The following is a 13,904-nucleotide window of genomic DNA, read 5'->3' on the forward strand; positions in this document are numbered from 1 at the left end:
GCTCTGGTCCAAACTTCAGGACTCTAAGTCAACTGGCCCCAATTATTTCCAGCATCATTGTAAATGTAGAAAAACCTAAATTTAGTTTTTAGCATCTAAGACTATATACATAAAAAGTCTTGGTTTCACAAAACTCATGAAAAAGCAAAGTGTCAGAAAATTTTTTCTCTAAATGATCAAGAGTTCTTCAAAAACGTTTAATAATAAATTTACACACACAGGTTGAACTGTGTTGACCTGAGGTCACACCTGCCAGGATCGGATGGATCAAGTGGCTAAACCCATACATACGTATCAGGGTCCCTGATGATGTTTTCGAAACGAGCAACCCCAATTCCAGATGCCATTTTAGGGGAACAGAGCCCCACGGGGATCCTAATGACTCAGAAAACATACCAGCCACACTGACAACACTGGATGTGTGTGAAGACGAGGCAAGTCCTCCCTGAGGAGGAGTCTATCACCCACTGGACCCTGAGAGGAGCAGCACGCTGCAGAGCAGACTCAGGGGCCTAGCGACACCATTTCAGGGTCTGCAGGCATCAGGCACCCCCAACTCTGCTTCCTTCTGTCTTATCTAACTGGTCAATACAACATCTACTCTGTGAGCCGGTTTCCCAGCTAGATGATCTAGTTTTCTCAAACCTTTATCAGGGCTGCTGTAGACACACGAGGACTAGTGCACTGAACAGGGCTAATGTCCTGACGCTGCTCCCACTCACGGGGACACACACTCTCCCCAAAGGGACGGTACTCCCGCTCTCCTAACTCGCAGACTTCTGTTTGGGAAGGACTAAACATACAGCTGCACTTTGCTGGAGCAGCCGTGAAGAGATACCCCACGCCCAAGGTAAGACGAACCCAAGTAAGACGGTAGGTGTTGCAAGATGGCATCAGAGGGCAAACACACTGAAACCATACTCACAGAAAACTAGTCAATCTAATCACACTAGGACCACAGCCTTGTCTAACTCAATGAAACTAAGCCATGCCCGTGGGGCAACCCAAGACGGGCGGGTCATGGTGGAGAGATTTGACAGAATGTGGTCCACTGGAGAAGGGAATGGCAAACCACTTCAGTATTCTTGCCTTGAGAACCCCATGAACAGTATGAAAAGGCAAAATGATAGGATACTGAAAGAGAAACTCCCCAGGTCAGTAGGTGCCCAATATGCTACTGGAGATCAGTGGAGAAATAACTCCAGAAAGAATGAAGGGATGGAGCCAAAGCAAAAACAATACCCAGCTGTGGATGTGACTGGTGATAGAAGCAAGGTCTGATGCTGTAAAGAGCAATATTACATAGGAACCTGGAATGTCAGGTTCATGAATCAAGGCAAATTGGAAGTGGTCAAACAAGAGATGGCAAGAGTGAATGTCGACATTCTAGGAATCAGCCAACTGAAATGGACTGGAATGGGTGAATTTAACTCAGATGACCATTATATCTACTACTGCGGGCAGAAATCCCTCAGAAGAAATGGAGTGGCCATCATGGTCAACAAAAGAGTCCGAAATGCAGTACTTGGATGCAATCTCAAAAACGACAGAATGATCTCTGTTCGTTTCCAAGGCAAACCATTCAATATCACAGTAATCCAAGTCTATGCCCCAACCAGTAACGTTGAAGAAGCTGAAGCTGAACGGTTCTATGAAGCCCTACAAGACCTTTTAGAACTAACACCCAAAAAAGATGTCCTTTTCATTATAGGGGACTGGAATGCAAAAGTAGGAAGTCAAGAAACACCTGGAGTAACAGGCAAATTTGGCCTTGGAATACGGAATGAAGCAGGGCAAAGACTAATAGAGTTTTGCCAAGAAAATGCACTGGTCATAACAAACACCCTCTTCCAACAACACAAGAGAACGCTCTATACATGGACATCACCAGATGGTCAACACCGAAATCAGACTGATTATATTCTTTGCAGCCAAAGATGGAGAAGCTCTACACAGTCAGCAAAAACAAGACCAGGAGCTGACTGTGGCTCAGACCATGAACTCCTTATTGCCACATTTAGACTTAAATTGAAGAAAGTAGGGAAAACCACTAGACCATTCAGATATGACCTAAATCAAATCCCTTATGATTATACAGTGGAAGTGAGAAATAGATTTAAGGGCCTAGATCTGATAGATAGAGTGCCTGATGAACTATGGACTGAGGTTCGTGACATTGTACAGGAGACAGGGAACAAGACCATTCCCATAGAAAAGAAATGCAAAAAAGCAAAATGGCTGTCTGGGGAGGCCTTACAAATAGCTGTGAAAAGAAGGGAAGCGAAAAGCAAAGGAGAAAAGGAAAGATATAAACATCTGAATGCAGAGTTCCAAAGAATAGCAAGAAGAGATAAGAAAGCCTTCCTCAGCGATCAATGCAAAGAAATAGAGGAAAACAACAGAATGGGAAAAACTAGGGGATCTCTTCAAAAAAATCAGAGATACCAAAGAACATTTCATGCAAAGATGGGCTCGATAAAGGACAGAAATGGTATGGACCTAACAGAAGCAGAAGATATTAGGAAGAGATGGCAAGAATACACAGAAGAACTGTACAAAAAAAGATCTTCATGACCCAGATAATCATGATGGTGTGATCACTGACCTAGAGCCAGACATCCTGGAATGTGAAGTCAAGTGGGCCTTAGAAAGCATCACTATGAACAAAGCTAGTGGAGGTGATGGAATTCCAGTTGAGCTATTCCAAATCCTGAAAGATGATGCTGTGAAAGTGCTGCACTCAATATGCCAGCAAATTTGGAAAACTCAGCAGTGGCCACAGGATTGGAAAAGGTCAGTTTTCATTCCAATCCCAAAGAAAGGCAATGCCAAAGAATGCTCAAACTACCGCACAATTGTACTCATCTCACACGCTAGTAAAGTAATGCCCAAAATTCTCCAAGCCAGGCTTCAGCAATATGTGAACCGTGAACTTCCTGATGTTCAAGCTAGTTTTAGAAAAGGCAGAGGAACCAGAGATCAAATTGCCAACATATGCTGGATCATGGAAAAAGCAAGAGAGTTCCAGAAAAACATCTATTTCTGCTTTATTGACTATGCCAAAGCCTTTGACTGTGTGGATCACAATAAACTGTGGAAAATTCTGAAAGAGATGGGAATACCAGACCACCTGATCTGCCTCTTGAGAAATTTGTATGCAGGTCAGGAAGCAACAGTTAGAACTGGACATGGAACAACAGATTGGTTCCAAATAGGAAAAGGAGTTCGTCAAGGCTGTATATTGTCACCCTGCTTATTTAACTTCTATGCAGAGTACATCATGAGAAACGCTGGACTGGAAGAAACACAAGCTGGAATCAAGATTGCTGGGAGAAATATCAATGACCTCAGATATGCAGATGACACCACCCTTACGGCAGAAAGTGAAGAGGAACTCAAAAGCCTCTTGATGAAAGTGAAAGAGGAGAGTGAAAAAGTTGGCTTAAAGCTCAACATTCAGAAAACGAAGATCATGGCATCCGGTCCCACCACTTCATGGGAAATAGATGGGAAAACAGTGGAAACAGTGTCAGACTTTATTTTTCTGGGCTCCAAAATCACTGCAGATGGTGACTGCAGCCATGAAATTAAAAGACGCTTGCTTACTCCTTGGAAGGAAAGTTATGACCAACCTCGATAGCATATTCAAAAGCAGAGACATTACTTTGCCAACAAAGGTTCGTCTAGTCAAGGCTATGGTTTTTCCTGTGGTCATGTATGGATGTGAGAGTTGGACTGTGAAGAAGGCCGAGCGCAGAAGAATTGATGCTTTTGAACTGTGGTGTTGGAGAAGACTCTTGAGAGTCCCTTGGACTGCAAGGAGATCCAACCAGTCCATTCTGAAGGACATCAGCCCTGGGATTTCTCTGGAAGGAATGATGCTAAAGCTGAAACTCCAGTACTTTGGCCATCTCATGCGAAGAGCTGACTCATTGGAAAAGACTCTGATGCTGGGAGGGATTGGGGGCAGGAGGAGAAGGGGACGACAGAGGATGAGATGGCTGGATGGCATCATTGACTCGATGGACGTGAGTTCTGAGTGAACTCCGGGAGTTTGTGATGGACAGGGAGGCCTGGCGTGCTGTGATTCATGGGGTCGCAAAGAGTCGGACACGACTGAGCGACTGAACTGAACAGAACTGAAACATACAGCATGGAATGACCAGGAACAGCCATCTTACCTTACAAACAAACTCTTCCATCCTCTCCATGGCATGGTGGGCTTGCAGGAGGGGGGACATGCCCATGAACCCCTCATCTTCCTGAGATGCTCCATCATCGCACTCACGCTCCTCCACGCTCTGCAAGGCAATCACAGAGACAGTCAGGGACAGAGGTCAGGAGCCAGAGGAAATGAACAATACCTTTTCCTTGAAAAGATTACACTGAAAATCTCTTAAGGTTAAAACAAGGCCTCAGACAAGTTAACAGTATAGGAAGTAAGGTCTGTCTATTATAGAATTACTACAAGTACTAAAAATAAGAGGTGCCTGATTCTTCTCTGCAGACAACTGAACTATGACAGCAGCATTCCTGCTTGTTTCAGTAGCAAGGTTCAGGAGTGGCCTTGGATGCTTTGTTTTTTGCTGTAAGAATTATACTCATAGACCACAAAATACTATTACATATACAAAGCTGAGACATTACTGAGGGGACAATCTCCAGTAATCCCTCCTGGAACGTGTAAAATAAATCTAATGCAGGAAGTGCTCTAGGGGAAAGGAGGAAAAACAGTGTAAAACTATTTACTAAATCCTTAAAACACACCAAGCCCAAAAGAAAGGCCATTAATTTAATCCTGACAACTCTTACTGTATCAGTATTCTTATCTAAACTTATCTATAGCACATCAGGCAGGGACTTCCCTGGTGGTACAGTGGATAGAATCCGTCTGCCAGTGCAGGGGACGTGGGTTCGACCCTGGTCTGAGAGGGAGTGCCACCGCACGCTCTGGGGCAGCTAAGCCCACGTGCCACAACTACAGCCTGCGCGCGAGAGCCCAGACCTGCAGCGACGGAGCCCACAGGCCACAGCCGCTGAGCCGTGCGCCTGAAGCCAGCAAGGCTCAACTGCTGAGCTTCAGTAGTGGAAGCCCGTGCGCCTAGCGCCTGTGCTCCACGGCAGGAAAAGCCACCACAGTGAGAAGCCTGAACACCACAACTAGAGAAAGCTCACACACAGCCACAAAGACCCGGCACAACCAAAAATATTAACAAAATAATCCCGTGCACCACAACTGCTGAGCCCTCTTATAACAGAATACTCACAAACGTGTCCCCAAAAAACAAATGTCTAAGACACAGGACTATAAATAGCTATTTATTGTGGTCAAGCATTGCAGAGTTGCTAATTAGCGATCTTCACAGAGTGGGTGGTAGTAAATTAAGTTTCCTTGGTTAAACAGAGGATAACACGGGAGGAATTAAGTGGCCAGAACAAGGACAAAAATGTTTTCTCCACGACACATGGGCAAATTTACAGCTCTGCCACATGATGACGGTCTGGAAAAGTCTGCGCTGGGCACGATATACATTATATAAAAGCCTCTGGCTTCCAATATGGACTCTAAAGAATGACCCTGTCAGGATTGGAAATTACTTTCAATTCCCCTTCCAGTGGCCACTAAACCACAGACCCAAAGATCTGTTTCAACAATGAACTGCATCTAAGGCGATCACACATGAGGGCTAAACGCACACTATGTTCTGCTGCTCTCGTCACACCTCTAACTGCCATCAACACGAATTATGAGGAGAAACAGGGCAGTATGAATGGTGAACAACGAAAACCCAAGCTGCCTAAAGTAAAGGCAGAAACCGTAATGCTCCAAGGCTTCCTATGAATAAATCACTATATCTACACTTAAAGAGACGTCAGTGCTCTTTCAAATCATTTTTTCCTGCCTCCGTCAGTGAAGTCCATCTGTGAGAAGAGTTAAAGTGGGTTATATCTCAAAATACAACAATATCCAACTGATGATCCATACAAAGTACAAGCTAAAATGTTAATTCTCCAAGGTGTACTTTACCTTTGGAAAGAGAACCAGAGTGATAAAGACCAAAGTCCTTAAAGATCAGTCTAACACAAAATGACAATAACCCATCAGTCTACTGGGTGTTTGTCTGCTTCCGCCCAGCTCAGCTCAATTCAGTTTAATAAATACTTATTAAAAGGATGTTTTCTATAAAGGTGAGTAAAATACAGTCTCTGCCTTCCATGCGTGTACAATCTAATAAGGGACCAAATTAGCCACAAAGATAAGTGTAACGAAAATAAGGTACAGTCAGTTTAGAAACAGAATGTGGAGCTCAAGAAAGGCTGCATGAGGAATTAGAATTTTGGAAAGATACAAGAACTGTCGAGAGGGAAAAGCAAAAGCACTCTTTTGAAGAAAAGAGACTAGTTCAGTTCAGCTGAAACTTAGGGGAATAGCTGGACATAAATTACATATTTACATACTAAAAGTCAGCAGACAAGTGCCACAGGCTACAATCGTTGTTGTTCAGTTGCTCAGTCGTGTCCAACTCTTTGTAACCTCATGGACTGCAGCACGCCAGGCTTCCCTGTCCTTCATCTCCTGGAGTTTGCTCAAACTCATGTCCATTGAATGCCATCCAACCATCTCATCCTCTATCGCCCCCTTCTCCTCCTGCCCTCAATCTTTCCCAGCATCAGGGTCTTTTTCAATGAATCGGCTCTTGGAATTAGGTAGCCAAAGTATTGGAGCTTCAGCTTCAGCATCAGTCCTTGCAATGAATATTCAGGGTTGATTTCCTTTAGGACTGACTGGTTTGATCTCCATGCTGTCCAAGGGACTCTTCTCCAGCACTACAGTTCAAAAGCATCAATTCTGTGGTGCTCAGCCTTCTTTATGGTCCAGCTCTCACATCCGTACCTGACTACTGGAAAAACCACAGCTTTGACTATATATACCTTTGTCCACAAAGTGATGTCTCTGCTTTTTAATACACTGCCTAGGTTTATCACAGCTTTCCTTCCAAGAAGCAAGCATCTTTTAATTTCATGGCTGCAGTCACCATCAGCAGTGACTTTGGAGCCCAAGAAAATAAAATTTGTCACTGTTTCCACTTTTTCCTCTTCTATTTGCCATGAACCAATGCGACTAGATGCCAGAATCTCAGTTTTTTGAATGTTGAATTTTTCACTCTCCTCTTTCACCCTCATCAAGAGTCTCTTTAGTTTCTCTTTACTTTCTGCCATTAGAGTGGTATCATCTACATATCTGAGGTTGTTGATATTTCTCCCAGCAATCTTGATCCAGCTTGTGATTCATCTAGCCCGGCATTTCACATTGATGTCACTCTGCTTATATGTTAAATAAGCAGGATGACAATATACATACAGCCTTGACATACTCCTTTCCCAATTGTGAATCAGTCCATTATTCCATGTCCAGTTCTAACTGCTGCTTCTTGGACCTGCATACAGGTTTCTCAAGAGACAGGTAAAGTGGTCTGGCATTACCATCTCTTTAAGAATTTTTCACAGTGTGTTGTGATTCACACAGTCAAAAGCTTTCATATAGCCAATGAAGCAGACGTTTTTCTGGAATTCCTTTGCTTTCTCTATGATCCAACGGATGTTGACAATTTGATTTCTGGTTCCTCAACCTTTTCTAAAGCCAGCTTGTACATCTGGAAGCTCTTGGTTCATGTACGGCTGAAGTTGGCTTGAAGGAATTTGAGCATAACCTTGCTAGCATGTGAAATGAGTGCAACTGTACAGTACTTTGAACATTCTTTGGCATTACTGTTCTTTGGGAGTGGAATAAAAACTGGCCTTTTTTGGTCCTTTGGCCACTGCTAAGTTTTTCAAATTTGCTGACATTTAAGTGCAGCACTTTAAAAGCACCGTCTTTTAGGATTTTGAATAGCTCAGCTAGAATTCTATCACCTCCACTAGCTTTGCTTGTAGTAATGCTTCCTAAGGCCCACTGGACTCCACACTCCAGTATGTCTGGCCCTAGGTGAGTGACCGCACCATCATGGTTATCCAAATCATTAGGACTTTTTTGCACAGTATTCTTGCCATCTGTTCTTAATCATAATCATAATGCTGTCCACGATGAGAAGATAAAGGTTGAGGAAATGGAAAGGTATCCGGGGCCAGGACACCAAATCTGGGTCAAAGTGTGTGTGCCCCTCCAGAGGTCTGAGAACGGAGGCCTGCTGTATCCACATAATTACAAGGACTACAAGCTAAGGCCCCCATACAATATGACTTCGTGTGTTCATAAAATACCTGCCCAGGAAGATTAAGGACACAAACCACTAGGTGACTTTATAAGCTTCAGAACTTCTCAAAAATTCACTTACATTAGACTGCTCAACCAGCTCCTTAGTACAGTTGCTGAACTGGGCAAATCTGCTCCCTTCCAAGTATCCGCTCACTAGACTTGCTCCAACTATCAAAACTATCATAAACTCTGTGCAATGTCAGTATGATCTCGGTACTGAAAGAGCTGCCATAAACCACAACAGTCAGGCCCCAAACCACACACATGCTGTCCGCGACCTCCCCTTTCTGAACAAGACCCTTAGGGTGCTGCTCACTTTTCTGCAGTAAGGAACTTCGCTTCATCTCATCAACAAGTTATTGTTTGCTTGCTTGCCTTTTTTAATTAACCATTTTTTTAATTGAAGTACAGTGACCTTACAATGAATGCTGTGTTAGTTTCATGTGTGCTGCAAAGTGCAATTATACAATTATACATCAACGGGCTATATCTTGATAGTCTTTTTGCAAAGTTGACAGGTTGAATCCAGCCTTAAATTTAGAAACCTGCAATGTGTAGTAAGGGCACTAGCAAGCTGATATATCTAAGCCCGTACACACACAGGGGTCAGTGGAAACTAAGGTGTCCACAAAAACAAGAGCTGAAAGAGTAAGTGCTGCTGACTGCGTTTCCGGTATCATCCGACACAGCAAGTGCAACAGCTAGTCTCCGTGAACGTTCCTCTTGGTCTGCCGAGAAATATACATACTCTCAACCTTAAAGACTAGTTCTCTCTATCAAAGTTTGATGGAAAAGATCTTTAAAATCATCCAATTTTTTTTAAAAATTCTCACAAAGCAACTGTTTTTTAATCTTTATTGAAGTTCCTAAGTAGACCTCAAGAAAAGAAAACAAAGTGGTTGGCAGACAGGAATCTAAGTACAAATCAGCTTTCTTATGATAAACTAACAAACTGTGGCATTCTTATGAGTTTGGTTAAAGCAAATCAGTCCAAGAGAATAAATCCTAGGTTAAATGAATGAAGAGTTGGTTCTAGCCCCCATTTATGAGGAAGAATCTGGAGCAGAGGAAAAGTAGGACAACCACAAAGGCTGTTCTCTTTATTTAACTTTATACCTTAAAAACTCAGAGATATGAAATAAAGCCATAAAACTAAAGATCAGGGTAACCTGGTTTGAAATGTCTCTTTTGTGTTATCTATAGGTGCTTATGAAACACAAACTATAAACTTCAGCAAATACAGTTAAAAGAGCCAAGGCTTTAGAGTCAGAGACCTAGAAGTAATAGTCTATGCCCTTCAACCACTGCATAACACTACGTATTTCAGAAAGAATTTTGGCTGATAGGATATTGGGACAAGGGTTAAAGATCTGGAATTTAGACTCCACTGTCTAGGATTATTTGTTAACAAACTGACTCCCTGTACCCTCTGTCCTTCATTCCAGCCATACCGAACATTCTGCAGGTTCACACGGCAGCATACACCAGTGTGCATGGACACACTTCGCTACTATCGTTACTGCTATTCCCTAAAAGCACTGTGCCCTTTCTGAGTCTGCACATCTGCTACTCCCTTTGCCTGGAGTGCTTTCCAGACCTTCAGGAACCAAGTCAAGACTCATCTAGCTTCGCTTAATACATTTCCACTTCCTTTTAGATAACCCCAGTCATAGAAAAAGCAATCCTAAAATTCATATGGAATGACAAAGGACTCTGAACAGTCAAAGCAGTCTTGAGAAAGAACAACAAACAAGCTAGAGGCATCACACTTTCAGACACATTACAAAGCTACAGTCATGGACACGGTACGGTACTGGCGTAAAGACAGCCACACTGGTCAGTGGCCCTGCTCAGACATCTACACCTTTGCTCTCCAGGAAGAGTTACTTGAGTCACTTAAAAGGTGGTCTTTCCTCTGGAAGGTAAAACAAAAGACTAGGTTCTTTTCCCAGAAGCCTACTAACTCCCAAGATATGCACTGGAGACAAAGCATCTGGAGAAGCAGTTTCAGCACACACTCAGGATTTCTCCAAAAACAGAAACGATAATGCCCTCACTAAAGCATGGTCAAACCATAAGGGATATACGGTAACTACAAAATCCATATCATTCAACAAGATAGGGCAGCTTAAGTGTGGTCTTATGTGTCAACAGAAAAGGTGTGACTAACTCCTAGATAACTTAAGAGACTTTAGAACATCACAAACGTCCTCGAGGTTCCTTTTCAAAACACCATCCTCTCTCCAGCACAGTCCCCATAATTTTTAACATTCTTCCTCCAGCCACATTCTCATAAATCTGTTTTTACTCACCGTTCTTTCACTTTAACTTACTTTTTTATGATAGGAAGAAAGGACAGACGCCTCTACAAGAGGCTCCCGACCTCCGTGGTGGACGCCACTGTCACCGTTCCTCGCGCCATCGAGCTGGTGCCCTTTCCTGAGCCTGAGAGCTGGCTCTGGAGTCTTGCTGTGCTCCAGCCGGTTTTCCTCTGTCTCGTTCATGGGACACCCAAGGCTTTCTGACAAAGAGTTCTTTCTTTCTGTCCCTTCTTCTTGGGAGGGTGGATGTTTAGGATACTGAGTTGACTCTACAGGAGAGAAAGCTCTGCATTAACGTATTTGCATGAGTGACGGGAGAAGACATAGGTTGTATTATTATACACTAATATTAAAAAAAAACCTATTTTGTTGAAAAAAGGACTGCCAAAATCTACTTTTAAATGAAAAAAGCAGAATACAAAAGATACATGCATAATATTCCCACTTACGTATTATAATAAAAGTATATAATCATAAACAAGTATACTTGTGTACACAGGATCGCTATTTAAATATTCAAAACTGTGTTTTCGGTGCACAAGTATATACACAAGGAAGAACCTAGAGTCAGGAGGGAGGCGGCTTGCTTTTCATCTTATTCTGCCTGCATTTTTCCCCCATATGCCATATACTACTCTTTCAGTTAAAAACATACCTAATATAGAAAGAATATAAGTGGATTTTATGTACTACAACTAGGTTTTACATATTCAGTTTCATTTACATCATCACAACGATTCTTCAGGGTATTCTAATTTCTACCTCACAAGTAAAGAAATCAAAATTCACCACACTTTTATGAAATAAAACAATGCCTCTGACTGACAGGGCATATATATTACTGGTAATGTTTTGCATTTAAATTGCTTAAATGTCTGAAATTTCAGTATTTTTGAGCTGTTTTGAACTCTAACTGGACTACCCTGGAAGGTAAAACCTCAGGGCCAGAGCACCCTTTCATACCCCTCTGAGCTCCCAGAAAGTGCTGTTCACATAAATGTTTAACAAATAGGATGACATTTAAATGTTCTTAAGTGGTAAAAACACTTTCAGAAGTCATCGATATGTCTCTAAACTGGATCACATAAGTTTCCTAGGAGTTCAATAATTCCAAGTCCTTGGCCCTAAACTCGTAGGACACAAGCTTATTTTAGAGATTTAAGTTACATATCCAAATAAGGAGATGATCACAGCCAATCCAACTAAAAAGATGAAAACAGGAAGAAGCCAAGGTACATGTTATACTCATAAATCCCAGGAGATGCAAAATTCTTACTGAGGGAAAGGAGGAGTAGGGCAAAGTGGGAGGGCCTAGCCAACATGCAGAGAAGGTGAAAGGAACATTTAGTGTTTATGTGGACACACAAGACTAAGCATTAGCTCAAGAGTTCAAATTAGACTAAGAATTAGCCAGCTGTTAGTTTCATGAACCATCTGAGTTTGTTGCAAGAGTTCTCTCAAGTTTTTAGAACAAGAACAAACACAATCTTTAAAGATCACCAAAGCTGGGCCTGTGCCCATCACATACGGGCCTGAGCAAGCTCATTCTGATAGTGAGATTATCAACTGTGCTACAAATGCCCACTTGTGAAAGAGCAAATGTGAGTGACTTACACACACACACTTACAAAGCTGTTTCACACCCATCATTTCACTCTGTTTTAGGGAAGAGGGATCTAACATCTACTGTGGATCGGCAAAGTTAAATTCTGTATCACAGGATCTCACATAATTCTTACGTATGGCCCTCTAGGGTATTTCACCCCCCATTATACAGATGTGGAAACTGAGGCTCAGAGATTAGGTTACTTATCCAAGGCTGTTAGTCTCTAAGAGCAGCTGGAACTATGGTCCAACAGTACTTGCATAAACGATTTTCTTGCTAAGAAGAATAAAAAACAGGGGAAGTATCTGGAATTAGGCTTTAATTTGCTCTAAGATTCTTAACAGGAAAAGGGAGTGAGATGGAAATGGAAAGTAAGACTTCAGAGTACCATTATCTGTTAACCCAAAGAGTTATTCTAAGGGAATAGTTAGCACATTCTAAGTTATTCAAAGAGAAATTTTTCATTCATCAAGATTCTATGAATGTTATGCTTGCTGTATTACACAGAAGTTGACAGAGAGAAAGAGAGGGAAAAGAAAGAAAGGAACCCAATACACAACAGCTGGCAGGAAAAAACAAGTTAACTGAGAGGTGTTCTGAGTCTATGAACAGATGTAGAAATCCTACACAAGTCAAACTGGGTAACTTCCAGCAAGCAAAGCAGATCTAAGGTCTTTGAAAAGTGGCCTCCTGTGTTCTAGGAGCAGACTCAAGCGTCACTTACTCTGCCCAAAAGCAATGGGGGTTTGCCAAGCAGAGTAGAGGAAAGGTACTCTGTGAGGAGAAAACAGCAATATGCAAGGCAAGGAGTCCAGGGTCTGCTCAGAAATGAGAGAACAGGGACAAATTCAAGATATGCTCAGTAGAGAAAAATCAACATTTGGATAACTGAATGAGGGTCCATGAAGACTAGACAGAAAGAACTCAGATGACTCATGCTTCTCGCTCGGGCAGTCGACTGCACAGAGGACGCCACTCACGCAGATGGAGAGATGATTTGGGAGAAGTGAATTCATGGGAGAAGAATGAATTCGTTTTCAGAAATGGGGTCTGAAGTACAAGAAACGTTCAGCTGGCACCAGGAAACACAAGTCTGGAATTCAGAGGAGAGAATGAGCTTGAAAACAGAACTAGGCGTTACTAGAAGTGATACTAGCATATTAGTTAATACTGGACAAAATCCTTTTTTAAAAAAGTTATGAACTGTAGCTCTAGAGAAGATTCTTGAGAGTGTCCTGAACTGCAAGGAGATCAAACCAGTCAACCCTAAAGGAAATCAACCCCGAATATTCATTGGAAGGACTGATGCTGAAGCTCCAATACTTTGGCCACTTGATGCAAAGAGCTGATTCACTGGAAAAGACCCTGATGCTGGGAAAGATTGAGGGCAGAAGGAGAAGGGGATGACAGAGGATAAGATGGTTGGCTGGCATCACCAACTCAATGGACATGGGTTTGAGCAAACTCTGGGAGATGGTAAAGGACAGGGAAGTGTGCTACAGTCCACGGCATCACAAAGAATCAGCCAGGACTCAGTGACTGAACAACAACAACAGGAGTTTGATGGGGTAAAAATCAAAGTAAAAAATCCAGGAGAATGATTACCAAATAGTAGACTGTAAAGTCAGGACTGGAACCTACTAATCTCTCGACTCAGTCAACTGTACTCACACCAGGGTTTCCTTCCCAATGGGAAAACCATGAAAAATTTAAAACTCTA

General features: G+C 42.4%; 1 protein-coding gene across 2 annotated transcripts in view; it reads right to left on the reverse strand.

Moving 5' to 3' along the window:
• Window positions 1–13,904, reverse strand: part of ADIPOR2 (adiponectin receptor 2) — a 43,577-nt gene that overhangs the window by 10,665 nt on the left and 19,008 nt on the right. The window contains exons 2-3 of one of the 2 annotated variants that reach the window (XM_027540937.1): window positions 10,591–10,847; window positions 4,182–4,301 (exon numbers count right to left, since the gene is read on the reverse strand). In XM_027540937.1, coding sequence (XP_027396738.1) covers window positions 4,182–4,301; window positions 10,591–10,761 — 291 coding nt within the window. In that variant the 5' untranslated portion in view covers window positions 10,762–10,847. Of the gene's footprint in view, window positions 1–4,181; window positions 4,302–10,586; window positions 10,848–13,904 lie in introns of both variants that reach the window. The other variant, XM_027540938.1, reaches the window with a different exon arrangement.

This window comes from Bos indicus x Bos taurus, chromosome 5 (genome assembly GCF_003369695.1).
Source record: "Bos indicus x Bos taurus breed Angus x Brahman F1 hybrid chromosome 5, Bos_hybrid_MaternalHap_v2.0, whole genome shotgun sequence".
NCBI classification, from domain to species: Eukaryota; Metazoa; Chordata; class Mammalia; order Artiodactyla; family Bovidae; genus Bos; species Bos indicus x Bos taurus.